Here is a 14,725-nt window from a genome sequence, read left to right on the forward strand (position 1 = left end):
GAGGACCAAAATCTTTTCTACTACCAAAGAATCCTAATGTGATCCAAAAATAATATTTATTTCCGTTTCACAAGCCGATTATAAAAGTATTATACTTCGCATCTTATAATTTTATTACACTACCTTCTACCTACTACATATTCATCAATTCATATTTGGTTTTCCCAGTTGACTTTTAACATTTTCCATAGTATTAAACGAACTATCCGCAGTATAAAACACTGCCAATGAACTGGATATAACTTTTTAGCATGTGGATATGTGGACTCGTGGAATTGATTTAAATGCAAATTGAGATCGATATCACGAAAAGGCTTTCGTAGAATTTTACTGAAAGGTATTTTCGATTTATAAAAAGGTTTGTTAAATGTTTCGACGTAATAAAGTGTTATTGACACAAGATAATAGTGTTGTAGTAATATTATTGTTGTTTTTGACAAGTATTTTAGACATACCTACACGATATGGAGATCCGAAAAATTGTATCATTGTTAATTGACGGATCTGAAATATATCCCGATTGATTGCTTTGATTGACGGATGGATTTAGGAGCACCTCTCTCACGGGACACACAATATGGGAAAAAGCGAGTATATACAACGAGTAATGCTACATGTAAGGGAGACAGACTTTTCCGAGGCATTCCAGCTTAGTCCTCAGGGGTAGCGGCGCATCTATGGCCGACCTCAGGTACGCATATCTAATCCTATCTAGGGTTGATTACAGAAGTCCATGGGCGGCAGTAGCCACTTACCATCAGGTGGACTGCATGCTCGTCTGCTACTCCTATATTATAAAAAAAATATGAACAAAATATATGAAAATATAGCTGTGTTAGCCTAACATGTGGAGTGTTAATATACTGTATGCGTAATCCTTGGAGAAAACACTATCATTATCAAACGTGTCAATTTAAAAAGGCCGTATTTTATAGGTATTCATATAATTATTCCACAATGACAACTACTCAGTATAATATTCAAGTCTATAACTCGTCTGCGTTTCTTAACAACTTAAAACAATTTTGCCTTTTAAATAACCTTGATATTTCTTATCATACATCACAAGTAAATCAATAAGCAATAATGTTTCTACCAAACATGAACCCAAAAATCTTAGGCACGTACCGGTCCAACTCTACCAAAAATTATACCATCAAATTTTTCATACAAATAATATGAAGCTATCAACATAAACCTATATTAATACCGAAATCACTCGAAAGTCCAATTGTGATAAAAACGAATTGACTCTCACGTGATATATTACGCGTAATTAATTAGAAAAGTCCAGTGGAAGAACATTTCAGGCCGGAATTGCTGCGATAAATCTTATCCGCGGGCCTGTAATGACCACAAAATTAAATTTCTTTTTCATTCGATCCCGTGGGTGAAAACTAAAGTTTGAAAATTTTAAAGGCCTATTTAAAATAAAGGATTAAAATTTTTATATTATGTATTGTTAAGAAAGAAAACAAAAAAATTATGATTTGAATATTCCAACATAAAATCATGATTTTTATAAAAGTTGATCAAATTGTAAAGTGTGTATTTGCTGTTTTTTTTGCAATATATAAATAACAATAGTTAAACCCTCTCTAATAAGAATAATTATTATCGTGACAGACAATCACATCATCACTTTTGTATTTCAAGAGTAAGAAAAACTGAAATGTCGGAAAATTATTGAATATGTTTTTATAAATTTTAAAAATAAACACAAACACAAAACAACAACAATAGTTTGGTGTTAAGAGCGTACGCACAATCAAACAACAGTGAAAAAAATCAGTCCTTTTTCCTTTTACTGTACATAATTCTTATCCTGACATAATGTCTGTCTCGTTCATTGGGTCTACTGATCGATGTGACGACGTCTGACTCAGCAATCCGCTGTCATTATCCCAGCCTACGAAGCTTCGCTTGATTTGCTTCGGCTTACATGTAATCCTATCGCTTACCTTGTAAGTACTGTATATTCCTCTGTTCTACAGTAGTAGAGTTACTTTGATAACTGCTAAAAATTTATTTTTTCTCACTTTAGCAGACACGCTACTTTTAACATTGGCGATTTGCGTTTTGGTCATTTAGTGAAAAAAAAGACTCCGTATTATTCTTAAAAAAACCCTGTCGAGGTTAACTAGCTTAAAATTAACTGCTAGTTTGATCCGCACACACAAATAAACACTCGTAAACTCAGTCCCTTTTTCCTTTTACTGTACATAATTCTTACCCTGCCATAATGTCTGTCTCGTACATTGGGTCTACTGATCGACGTGATGCCGTATGACTCAGCAATCCGCTGCCATTATCCCAGCCTACGAAGCTTCGCTTGATTTGCTTCGGCTAACATGTAATCCTATCGCTTACCTTGTAAGTACTGTATATTCCTCTGTTCTACAGTAGTAGAGTTACTTTGATAACTGCTAAAAATTTATTTTTTCTCACTTTAGCAGACACGCTACTTTTAACATTGGCGATTTGCGTTTTGATCATTGAGTGAAATTAAAAAGACTCTGTATTATTCTCAAAAAACCCCATCGAGGCCATCTAGTTTAACATTTACTTGCAACATTTGATCCGCACATACAAATAAACACCCGTAAACTCAGTCCCTTTTTCCTTTTACTGTACATAATTCTTATCCTGACATAATGTCTGTCTCGTACATTGGGTCTACTGATCGACGTGACGCCGTCTGACTCAGCAATCCGCTGTCATTATTAGCCTACGAAGCTTCGCTTGATTTGCTTTGGTTAACATGTAGTCCTATCGCTTATCTTGTAAGTACTGTTTATTCCTCTGTTCTACAGTAATAGAGTTACTTTGATGACTGCTAAAAAAATATTTTTTGTCACTTTACCAGACACGTCATCGGCGATTAGCGTTTTGGTCATGTAGTGAAAAAAAAGACTCCGTATTATTCTCAAAAAACCCCGTCGAGGCTAACTAGTTTAACATTTACTTGCAACATTTGATCCGCACATACAAATAAACACCCGTAAACTAGGTCCCTTTTTTCTTTTACTGTACGTAATGCTTACCCCGACATAATGTCTGTCTCGTACATTGGGTCTACTGATCGACGTGACGCCATCTGACTCAGCAATCCGCTGCCATTATGCCAGCCTACGACGCTTCGCTTGATTTGCTTCGGCTTACATGTAATTCTATTGCTTACCTTGTGAAGTAATCTGTATCATCGCTTTGTAAGTACTGTAGATTGCTCTGTTATATGGTACTGTATTTGTTACTTTGATGACTGCTAATAATTTATTTTTTACTACTTTTTACATCGGTATCGTGTTCTAGCGACTTGCTGTATCACGGTATTTAAAATGCGGTATTTAGCGTTACTTAATCGTGCATCGAGTTTTTTAAGATGCTGCGACCAGCACTCAAGCATTTTTTTGCCAAAATACAATTTCTCCAAAAATACTGGCTTGATTTCAGTTCGGTTTTCCATTTTTCAAGCTTATTTTAAATCTCTTTATTCTGAATGACGGCTTAACGTTTTAAAAACATATTTTCTTAATTTTTAATTAACACTCGCTCAAAATTTCTTAAAATATATTCTTAAAAAATAAAAGTATGAGTATACTTATTTTAGTAAGTACTTATTTTATTTAGAAGATCCAAACTTAAGAATAATAAAAACATAATTGAGAAGCCGAATAAATTGTAAATAAATAGGTATTTTAAAATTTGATTGATGAATGATAAAAAAGTATTTAGAAAATCTAAATAGAGTAATGATAAAAAATATGATAAATACCTATTAAAATCCAAAAGGAGCCAAACGTACCTGGCATAATCGAAACCGTCTTCAACGCCCTCAGCACCCTGAAGGTCCGCAGCCCGGCCAGGTTGCCGACCTCCATGCCGATGGTGGCGTACCCCGACGTGATCACCACAAAGTCGAGCCAGTTCCACGGGTTCCGGAGGTACGTGTACTTGTTTAGTATGAACCCTTTTGCTATGCATTTTATTATCATCTCCGCCGTGTAGATCGCCAGGAATATGTACCTGGAACAATGAATTGAGGTTAATTAGGTATTATAACGACTGGTTAAGTACGTGTCGAAACTGCACACGGAAGGTTCCGTACTATATTTTTTTTACATTTTTTGAATGAGATGTATTGTGAAAAATTAAACTGTTTTCCTGGTGTTACGAATAATGCCAAAAATATCCGTTTTCTCTTTCGTAGTTACCAGTTATCTATAAAAGAGAGATGGAAAATTTGAAGAAATAAAATATATTTACTTTTTCATTCCCACAAAGATAAAATTGTATAAAAATATTTACTAAGGAATCTTTGTAAATATTTTTATAAGAGTTTTTAATACATTCGTATTGGGGAGTTTCTTTCGCTGCCTCTTCTTCATAAATGAAACGCCGAGTAAAGCGGTGATAATAGATTGCTGTGGTTAACTAGTACTTATTACACCACTGACACATCTATTCCTAATAACCGCAGTGTTAAAAATCTGCGGAGCTGCTTTGTTCCGCTTTGAACAATGTGGTAAGGAAGATATAATTATCGGAAGCGTTCTAATTTAGTCCTCAGGGATAGCAACATATTTGTCTCCAATCTCGTCTTATCTAGGATTACAAATGTCCATTGGAGGAAGTAGCCACTTACCATCAGATGGACTGAGTGTATATGCCACTTCAATATAAACCTTTGAACACCCAAAGAGCTTTCCTTAATCAAAGAAGCAATTATAAAACATCAAAACATTTTCCCCATTTCACCATTTACATAAATAAAATGCTAAGAAGAGGTCCCTTGTTTAAAATAATTCGGTACCCATTCATTCTCGTTGAATGAACCCGTTGAATATGAAAATTAGGATATTATGCACACACGAGCAAATGAACACTTGAAAAAGTTTCATTTGGCTCATTTGTGCTTTTATATTTGCAAACTTTTGTGCCTTGAACTTATGTGGAAGGCATTATGTATTTAGACTGCTGTAATGGGTTGGCATTGATGTGCCATATGAGCATATAATTATGTACTATGTTGATGAGTACTATGTCTTGATGAGTAGTTAACTGCTGTTATGTTAAGAGTTTCAGTGTCAACTTGGTTTGTTACAAATGGCTGTGTTATTAATTTTAGTACACTGGGGTGTTGGTTGAGCTAATAGTCCTTAAGTCTAAGGACATACTTTATACAATGTGTGACGGAAGTACATGAAGACTTTTACCTTTTTTATTGTATTCTACTTTTTTTATTTTATTCTACTTTTGACTTGTTTTATTTTTTTCGAAAGATATAAAATGACACAATTTTTACCACTAATATACCACCAATATATTTACGACTAAAATAGTTAAAACGATCAGCAAAATTCATATAAATAAAAATTTGTATCACGCTTTTATTAACTAGATTAGGATTATTCGAGTATAAGTCGCCCTAACACTAATAAAGCGTTATTTCTTCATGAAATATCAGTTTTTCACATTACACAACATCTTAAATTCTAAATTTATCTGGCAACAATAGCGCTTTCATAGAGTCCCCGAGGCATTTAATAAAGCGAGCGATTTCGTGCCGCGAACACTGTCGTCGACACCCTGATTAATGCATCGCCCGAATATTCCCGACGTAAGATAATTTATATTGCTCATCGAAATTTAATAAATAGTGCCTAGTTAAAAATACTGCACATCCCTACTTTATAACAGTAAGCCTTATAATTATTAGAAAGTTGAAGATCATCTTTAGATTAAGGAGCTTACTGCAACCAAAACATTGCAATATGCAGACCTTATCTTGTATTAAATGCTTGCCTACGTTTAAAGTTTACCTTATGATGTGAGTATTAAATCTTTTTCCTGTCACGCGGGATTGTGTCCGCGTGCAATTCGATCTGGTCTGGATGCGTGCTGCTCGAATGGTATCGTTTCATACATTATTTTCCTGTTACATAAGCCATACGTACGTATGGCAGCATACGTTTTAATTCACATTTCACACGTGCGCCTTAGACACGCACAGATATAACCTCGCGTGACAATAAACCAAATAAGCATAAAGGTCTCAAGCGCTTACATTTCATTGAAATTTACATATTAAATATCTTCTGACAGTTTTGAAGCATTTTTAATATATCTTAGATGGTATTCCATGGGTGATATTCCAAATTATCTGAACGAACTTTTGCAAAAAAATCCTTTTCTAAAATATATATCTACCCTTTTATATTGTATGACCTTCCGTTCTCTTAAAGTATCTTTTCAATCAGAAGAAATGGGTTTTCTATTTTTCGTAGACATGCAATGACCTCATTAAGACTCGACCAGCACTAGACGATATAGACGGATAGATGGAATGCTCTTATGATCCTCAATTTCTTAGAAATTGTTGACTACAGTATATAAAATAAAGTAACTCTTTAGTCTTTTATATACCCATCAAACCTACTCTTTTGTTCTCAATGTGGTATCGGATAGACAAAATTTTCCAGATTTTTGTGATTTTATTTAATAGAATTGGCATTTGCCAATTATTTAAGCAATCATAAGACCCATTAAATACGTATACGTTTTATTGCCGATTACCTCTACTTTCCGGATCTTCTATTTAAATTACTTAGCACTAATAGTTTTTAATTTATTTACGAAAACGAAAGTAATTTTTTTATGTGCTGAAAACTAATAATTAAAAACTGAAAACTAAAACCTTGGCCTTCCTTTTTTTACATTATATTAAATCGGATGAGCCATCTTTAGACTGCAGCCATTTTTAGACTGCAACGATTAACTTAAACAAATGATGCATAAAAACAGCATCTGTAATATTTTTACCATATTTTAGATAACATGAACATACGCTCATTTCTGTTTCACGCTATAATTGAGGAGCGAGCTGACATGCGATGCTGTCATTAACGAAACGAAACGATACGATGATTGTCAAACTGTTCCGTTACAATGCGGTCCGCGCTAATGCAGTTGCACTTCAAAAATATGGCTTTGTTGTATGATTTTGTGGACTCGTATGGATAGCTGTTTAGCAGGTTGTGTTTCTTTTTCCAAAATGATATCGTTTGATTTCCGACCAGGAAAAAAATATTTAAAAAAAATCTAATGATGCAGTTTTTTGTTTTTATCAAACCGGCATTATTTAGTTTCGGATATCGCCATTCAAGTGCTCTTGAAACGTAAAAAAATCACCAAATTAAATTAAAATTATTTATCAAATTAATGAATGTATTTTTTCAGGATTTTTTTTAACTTTTTCTAACTCATAGTTAAATTAAAAACCATTCTTATTAATACCGAAAGTTACTTTAGTAGCTATCAAGTTATCATAAGTTACTATCTAATTTATCAAGCAATTTCACGGGTAGTTTAGGGTCGCCTTTGAATTACACTTAACGACGTTACCCTAACTTAGTCAGGTCATAGTGGCCGCAGACTGGAAATAAATCTAATTAAAATATTAAACTGGGCTTGACTGTATAAGGTGAGAATAGTTATAATAATTTAATTTTATTTGATTTAATCTATCTACGACTATATTTTTATAATTTTATTTTTTTTATATTCATACCTAACGATGAGGCGGACAGGCTACCTGGTGGAGCAGTCAGCGTCGCCTATGGACATTTGCAACACCAGAGGAGTTGCCAATGCATCGCTGGCTTTGAAGGAGAGCTCTTTTTGCACCCCTCTTGAAGAGCCCCATGTTATGTCATTAACTGATAGTTGTTTGCGTATATGTTTTGTATTGGTGGGGAAAGAGGGGGAGGACGGTACATAGGTTATCCTTATGGTACACATTACATATTAGTAGTTAGTTGTTGGCAAGTGGTTAGCATAAACTACGCAAAGAAACGCTTCAGTGATATTTTAATGTCTTGCATGCTTATGTGATTTTTATGTCAGGGAGAGATAGAGAGGATGGTACATAGCTTAGTAAAGGTGTATAATATTATACATATTAGTCGCAGAATATTGGCAAGTTATTTATATAAGTTTCCGCAAAATAATGCATCATACTGTAAACTATGGGTAAATAGTGTTATGTTTGTTGACGGTAGCAATGGTAAATAAATAATATTTAATTATTTACTCTAGTTCTTATTATAGATAATTGTATAAACATCAGTTATCATTAATTTAATTAAATAATTCATACACGACGTAAATGTTTGTCTATAACACATTGAACAAAAAAGCGCAAAAAATTATCTAAAAAATTTCCGACATTTGCATAAAAAATTCAACAAGTTTCGCATTGTAAAGTAAGAATAGAGAACAATAAACGCCTCAGTGCGGTGGTTAAACTCATCTAAAATATGTTTAGGAGCGGACGGTGTGGGAACTCAAAAAGCTTTTGCGTTCTCATTAAGTATGCATTTTCGCCTTTAAATCTTGATGCTCGAGTGTTCTTGCTTTCAACACAAGTATTTGCTTACGAGTTACAGCCGAGACCGAGTAACTAAATAAAGTTACTGCTATAGTTTTTGTTCATAAAGTTTATGAAACAACACCAAACAAATTTTTCGTATGTAAGCTCTACGAATATTGCCACGTACTTGTTTAACCTAATTTGTAGACAGATAAAAATCCTTTGTCGTGTATACCTAGAAATTCTACTACTTACAAAACAGAAGCTGTAAAGATGTTTCAATTTGGCCTCATAGATTAGTAAAGATACTTCGCCGCCTTGAAATTGAATGAAGCCACAAACGGCTTATTAGTAAGTACTTTTTTTGAATTCTTGATAAATAAAAACATTTTTAGAGAAAATTTACGAATAAATAACTGATACTGCGTAATTTACATAATAAAAAAAATATTATTTCAAATATTTTAGGGACATTTTAGCACGGAGACGTGGCAAAACTTTTTACGCAAATATTTCAATTCTAAAAACTGGGTACATTTTCTTGTTAGGAGTGAATAATCTTTACTAATCTATGTTTGGCCTATAACTTGTATATTTACCGGAAAAAAGAGAAAAATATCTTGATTTTGGGAAAAATAATAATTTGCCATTTTTTGTCTGCATCACTGTGTACAATAAAATAGTTTTGAAATATTGCAATATACCTACTACAAGAACATGGCGGCGTCTTAAATCACTAATATTGTATACGTTTAAAAATCTAATCAAACGTGCAGACGATACTCTTGAACTTAAATAATAAACATCTCCTCTAATCTCCTTTCCAATTTCAAACTGTGGAAGCCAAAAATTAGTAATGCTTAAATATAAAAAACAGGCGTAAATAATTTCTCTGTTCATCTTTTATTTATATAAAACATATGTTTTCGTTGTTTTTAAATCATTAAATAATCCTATCCTATATATTTTCCTGTTTCTTTATTTACACATTCTTCCATCACACTAAATCCACTTTCTTTCTTAAATCTAAACGGATCGTATTTCTCAAACGTTACCGAAACTAGTGACGTCATATCCATATATTGACTCTGCCCAATCCCAAACGCGCAACAGTTTGTAAATAAATTCTTTAGCAAACAAGAATACCGTCGAAGTCAATTTATTTACTTATGTATGTATTAAGGTAGTAAAAGTTTTGTAGTAAAAAGCTTTTTTGTCGCACTACCCTTTCAGCAGACTGCCGAAGGTTTTTCGAGCCTGTAGCTAGTAGTATGCCTCATTATTGGGCAGTTTTGGCACTCAAACAACTGGATGGATTTTTATATATGGGGTGTTTTTTGATTCCTCTAAATTATAAGAGGTGATGGGATTGACATAGGAACTGTCATATTAGGGTTCAAGAGACAAGGTCTTGTGGCCTATGTACAGATGCGGACAGACGGTCAGAAGGACTGTAAAAGGCATAGTAATAGGGTTCCATTTAGGATTCCGTAGGTCTTGGCGCGGATCGCGTGGCGTAGCGGTCAATATGGTATCGGTCTGACGAGCAGAGTGTGCCGGGTTAGATCCCAGGCTAGGCTGATATCTAAATGATGAATTTAGATATCTGTTCCTAGGTCTGGGTGTCTAGCTCGAGCCGTCCAGGAAGCGACCCCCGCATACCGTCATAAACACTCCATGGAGTGGGAGATGCGAAAACTGCTCCCCCAGGGCAGAGCCCGATCGGGGCACCGCGCTTGGAGTTGGATATCCCGGAGTTCTCCACCAAGCGCTGAGGACGGCCACCGGGGGGGGCGGGTTTAAGTGCGGTAAAATCCCACATAACCCGGTGTTGCTTCCACGTCATTGGGTACCTTTTGAAGGTCAAACAAAAAGGTCTGGGTGTCTGTCTATATGTTGATCCATGACATCCTTGACACTAGGAATCCTAGTGGCTGTGAGTGTGAATGTAGACAGGGTTTGGTTAAGGAACCCTAAAAACGAAATACTTTTTGAATTCTGTATTGTAGCCACGTTTTCTTGTTAATTGTACATTATTTACGTAGGATGAATGTGCTGTCGCGCGGAATTTGGTTGTGACATCATGACAGATAGGCTCGATTTACTGGGTTTCGTGTAACTACAATCGAATCTGTACTAACATCGTCGCGAATAGAGTCTGATTTAGATTCTACACGAGGTCTTGTTTAGAGAAATTCATTGTATTGTGCAGGGTTTCCCAAACTTTTGTTACTGCGACTTTTTAGGTAATATTTAGCGATGACCCATTTAAAAATACTTGCGCGAAACTCTAGAATGTTTTATTACAAAAAACTAGCAATCTTTGCTCTAGCAGTTTTTAACAGGCAACATTTTGACTCCAAACCATTACTGTCTCACAGTCGGGCACAGGTTTCATAGAATAAGTGGGGTTCCACATAGTCTACCACGCTGGCCAAGTTCTGGTACACCCTGCCCGAAAACATTAGGAAAGGATCATGAACCCCGTTACAGATTTTGGTTTGGGAGTATTACCTATGACCAGCATCCATCTATTACTACCTTTCATACTGAACGCTGTTTTATACTCAACTGTAAGTATTTTCTCAGGACTACTCCAAGAATGTCGCGTTAAAGCACATCCCGTTGGCACCCCGAGGCACAGTTTGGGAACCTCTGGTTTAGCGGATTCGTTGTAAATCTGGGGAGTTAGTTGGCATTCTACTGTTACGTTGTAACAATGAAACGGCAACAATGATGTTAGCGTTGCGAATGAACTATAAACTAAGTGGAAAATAAGCAGTACTAGTTACTAATTAAATCTCAGTTGACACTATATTAAACATGGACAGATCTTTAATTTAGTTACTTTAATTTGGAATATTTCTTTTATTTTATTTTTCTTTTATTTTTGAAGGTGGTAGAACCCTTTGTGGTTCGACTCCGGCGGCACCACCGCCACACCTATTTCTACCTAATAACAGCAGTGTTAGGCGCTGCTGTGTTCCGGTTTGAAGGGTGTGGTAAGGGAGACAGACTTTTCCGAGGCGTTCCAGGTTAGTCCTCAGGGGTAGCGGCGCATCTGTGGCCGACCTCAGGTAGGAATATCTAATCCTATCTGGGGTTGATTACAGATATCCATGGACGGCAGTAGCCACTTACAATCAGGTGGACTGCATGCTCGTCTGCTACTCTTATATTATAAAATAATTAAGGGGTGTTTTTTGCCACTTTTTGTTATGTTCTTTCTCGTTGACGTTATGTGTCCTTTCAAACTAGTCAGGTTACAAAAGCGCTTTCTCAAAGTCTGAAAAAACGCGACGCGCATAAAAAGTGACCCAATTACAAAGCATAAAAATGTTATAAAATAAATGGTTCATATTGTGACATATCATGACATATTATATCTATTAATCGATAATAAGTATATATTATTATTGTATCGTTACGCCCCAGCGGTGTCCATTAAAAACATCGTAACGCCAATCCCTTTCGTAGGGCAAAGGAGTTTCACTTTAAAATTTATTGCTTAAAAATCAAAATCGAGTGACGGCTTACAAACTTTCATTGCTTGACTTTTTATTCAGCAGCAAAAATACAAAAAATACATTACTGAAAACATACATACGGTAATCTGAAGCCCATCTCATTGAGTTATTCCTAAACAATATTTATACTCAATGAAATGGTATATTGGATAAGTCGCTCCAATTTTTCGGAACGTAAGCAGAATTTTGATATGTATCCCTTAACAATAAGGGCTGGATTGGCTCGCTTGGTATGTGAGTGCGAATACGTATTTCCATTAGAGAAACAGCCAGTGTATGAAGACAGCAGCGGTTCTCAAACTTTTATAACGAAATTAAATGTTGTCTAAAACGAATGTTGATGTTAATATTTCTTCTAGAATTAGATGAATAGAAAATGTGAACATTTAATAAAAATAATAATTACCTTTCAATAAACAATATTTTAATAAATTTAATACAGGTTTCAAAAAGGGTATGTGAAAAAAAATATCATTTTGGTTAATTAAAAAAAAGTAACAATGCAGTGTAAATACGATTAAATGAATTCTCTTTATGCCTTTATATATACGTAGTTATCTTTGTATGCCACTATTGGGCAAGGGTCTATTAAAAAGCTGGGAATTGCTGGATAAAATAAAAAAAATATACATATAACCCCTGTTTCCAAAAGATGTATTAGTGTCAATATTTTCATTTTAATTAAACTAAAGTAAAATATTAACTTGACCCGTACTTAGAAAAGGTTGGGAACCGCTGCATAGCGTAGGCGGAGAAAACCTTTCAGCACGGCGTGTAGGCTTTTATTTCGGACTGTATTTGCGAAGGTTCCACCTCGTTGTTTGATTTGCCCGAGAAAGGTAAACGAGACTTGATTATAACGATATGTTGTTATGTAGGTGAAGTTCGTGTGGGTTTTACAAGAGCAAAAAATATTTTTTTATATGATATAGGAGTAGCAGATGAACAGGCAGTCCACCTGATGGTAAGCGGCCACTGCCGCCCATGTACATTTGTAATAAACCTCAGAGGGGATTAGATATTCCTATCTGACGTCGGTCATAGATGCGCCCGAGGACCAAGCCGGAACGCCTCGGAAAAGTATGTCTCCCTTACCACACCCTTCAAACCAGAACACAGCAGCGTCCACGATACTGTTATGAGGCAGAAATAGGCGTGGCGGTGGTGCCGCCGGAGTCGAACCACAGAGGGTTCTACCACCTTCAGATATAATATGAAAATGTTATTTCACGCTTTTAGTAAAAAATATTTTGATTTGTTAGATAACCAATCTAAAATTGAATGCAACTAAAATTTATTTTTTATAGTTTTATCATGTATAATTACATTTAATAGGGCTCGCGGTACTTTATACGATTAAAAAATAATTGTTTCTGTGGTGTAAATGTAAGAAAATCCGATAAAGTCTGTAGGTATATAATATAGTGTATATATTGTATCTACCAGCTATTATTTTTGTAACATACCTGACTAAATCGTGTTCATATTTTGATATTATTTTAATTTGGATAAAACTATATCTTGAAATACATATAGGTACTTACCTATTATGAGTACGAGTTATTTTTACTAACCAGCTATGCGTTTCAGCATAAATTGAATTAGTATTTTACTCCATAAGCAACTAATAAAATAAAACTATTTGTTGATCCAATTTACAACTTTTATTATTCCCGCGCAAAATACAACTCAAACGTCAAGAGCGTTCTTTTTTTTAAGCTAACTCGTATATACTGGCTGGCACGATTGTATAATCTTATCAGCCAGGGACTATATAAATGGGAACTTATTATTATAAAAATAACTCATCATGAAAATAAGACAAAATAATTAATTAAAATAATACTTTAATTATATTATATATTTTGAATATGTTTTTAACGCAACGGATAACAGTAAAAACGAAAAGTCGTCACAGATCGAAAACTGATGTCATATTGACTCTATGACATAGATTATTCGGACATACGACCCCGTACGGGGTAGTCGTAACCCCTGACATGTTTTGGGCCGGTCTCGTGAGGCACGTCACATCCCTTCATATTGATTGAACACTTTATTGGCTCTTTTTTGACTTATTTGTTACTGGAATCTCTAGTGGATTTATGACTGAAGTAATTATACTTAATGGTAAAATATTACATAATTTTTGGTACATACCGTGAATTAGGCAATGTCCTTATGTGTAAATTGTGGAATACATACAAATAATATAATAAGACTCGCTGACCCGGCAAACGTGTTGCCATATAAATAAAAAAATGTTAAGGGTGAACAATCCTTATCACTTAGGGGTATGAAAAATAGATAGTAGCCGATTCTCAGACCTACTGAATATGCATATAAAATTTGGTGAAAATCGGTAAAGCCGTTTCGGAGGAGTACGGTAACTGACATTGTGACACGAGAATTTTATATACTAAGTAGAAGATAAGCTAAGGCAAAAAAGCGAGAGCGAGAAGCGAGATAAAGAAATGAAAAACTATTGAGATTCAACTAAACGTTTACTTTAAAAGTCCCGTAGAAATCGGTTCAACAATTTGCTAAATTATCCGTAAAAGAAGGTAAAAGCAGAAGAAATATCGTTAATACGTATATTAAAAGATAATACAAATACTTATGTATTTCGCAAGATATGTTTGGCAACGCTTGACAGATGAATTGGATAAAATCTGTAATTAAGCGTTATTTAATTTTTTGTTGACGAGGGGGAACCTCCAAAAGATACCTAACGTCGTGGGAGCGACGACGGGTTATGTAGGACTTTTACCGCACTAAAACCCCCGGTGACCGTCCTCAGTGCTGCGTAGAGGACTCCGGGATCTCC

General features: G+C 34.9%; 1 protein-coding gene across 1 annotated transcript in view; it reads right to left on the bottom strand.

Moving 5' to 3' along the window:
• LOC140752540 (sodium channel protein 60E-like) overlaps window positions 1–14,725 on the bottom strand; it is a 253,565-nt gene that overhangs the window by 26,848 nt on the left and 211,992 nt on the right. The window contains exon 4 of the mRNA XM_073086877.1: window positions 3,806–4,026. Coding sequence (XP_072942978.1) covers window positions 3,806–4,026 — 221 coding nt within the window. The remainder of the gene's footprint in view (window positions 1–3,805; window positions 4,027–14,725) is intronic.

Source organism: Epargyreus clarus, unplaced genomic scaffold (genome assembly GCF_041222505.1).
Source record: "Epargyreus clarus isolate Ecla_fem2 unplaced genomic scaffold, WU_Ecla_fem_2.2 ptg000024l, whole genome shotgun sequence".
Classification (NCBI taxonomy): Eukaryota; Metazoa; Arthropoda; class Insecta; order Lepidoptera; family Hesperiidae; genus Epargyreus; species Epargyreus clarus.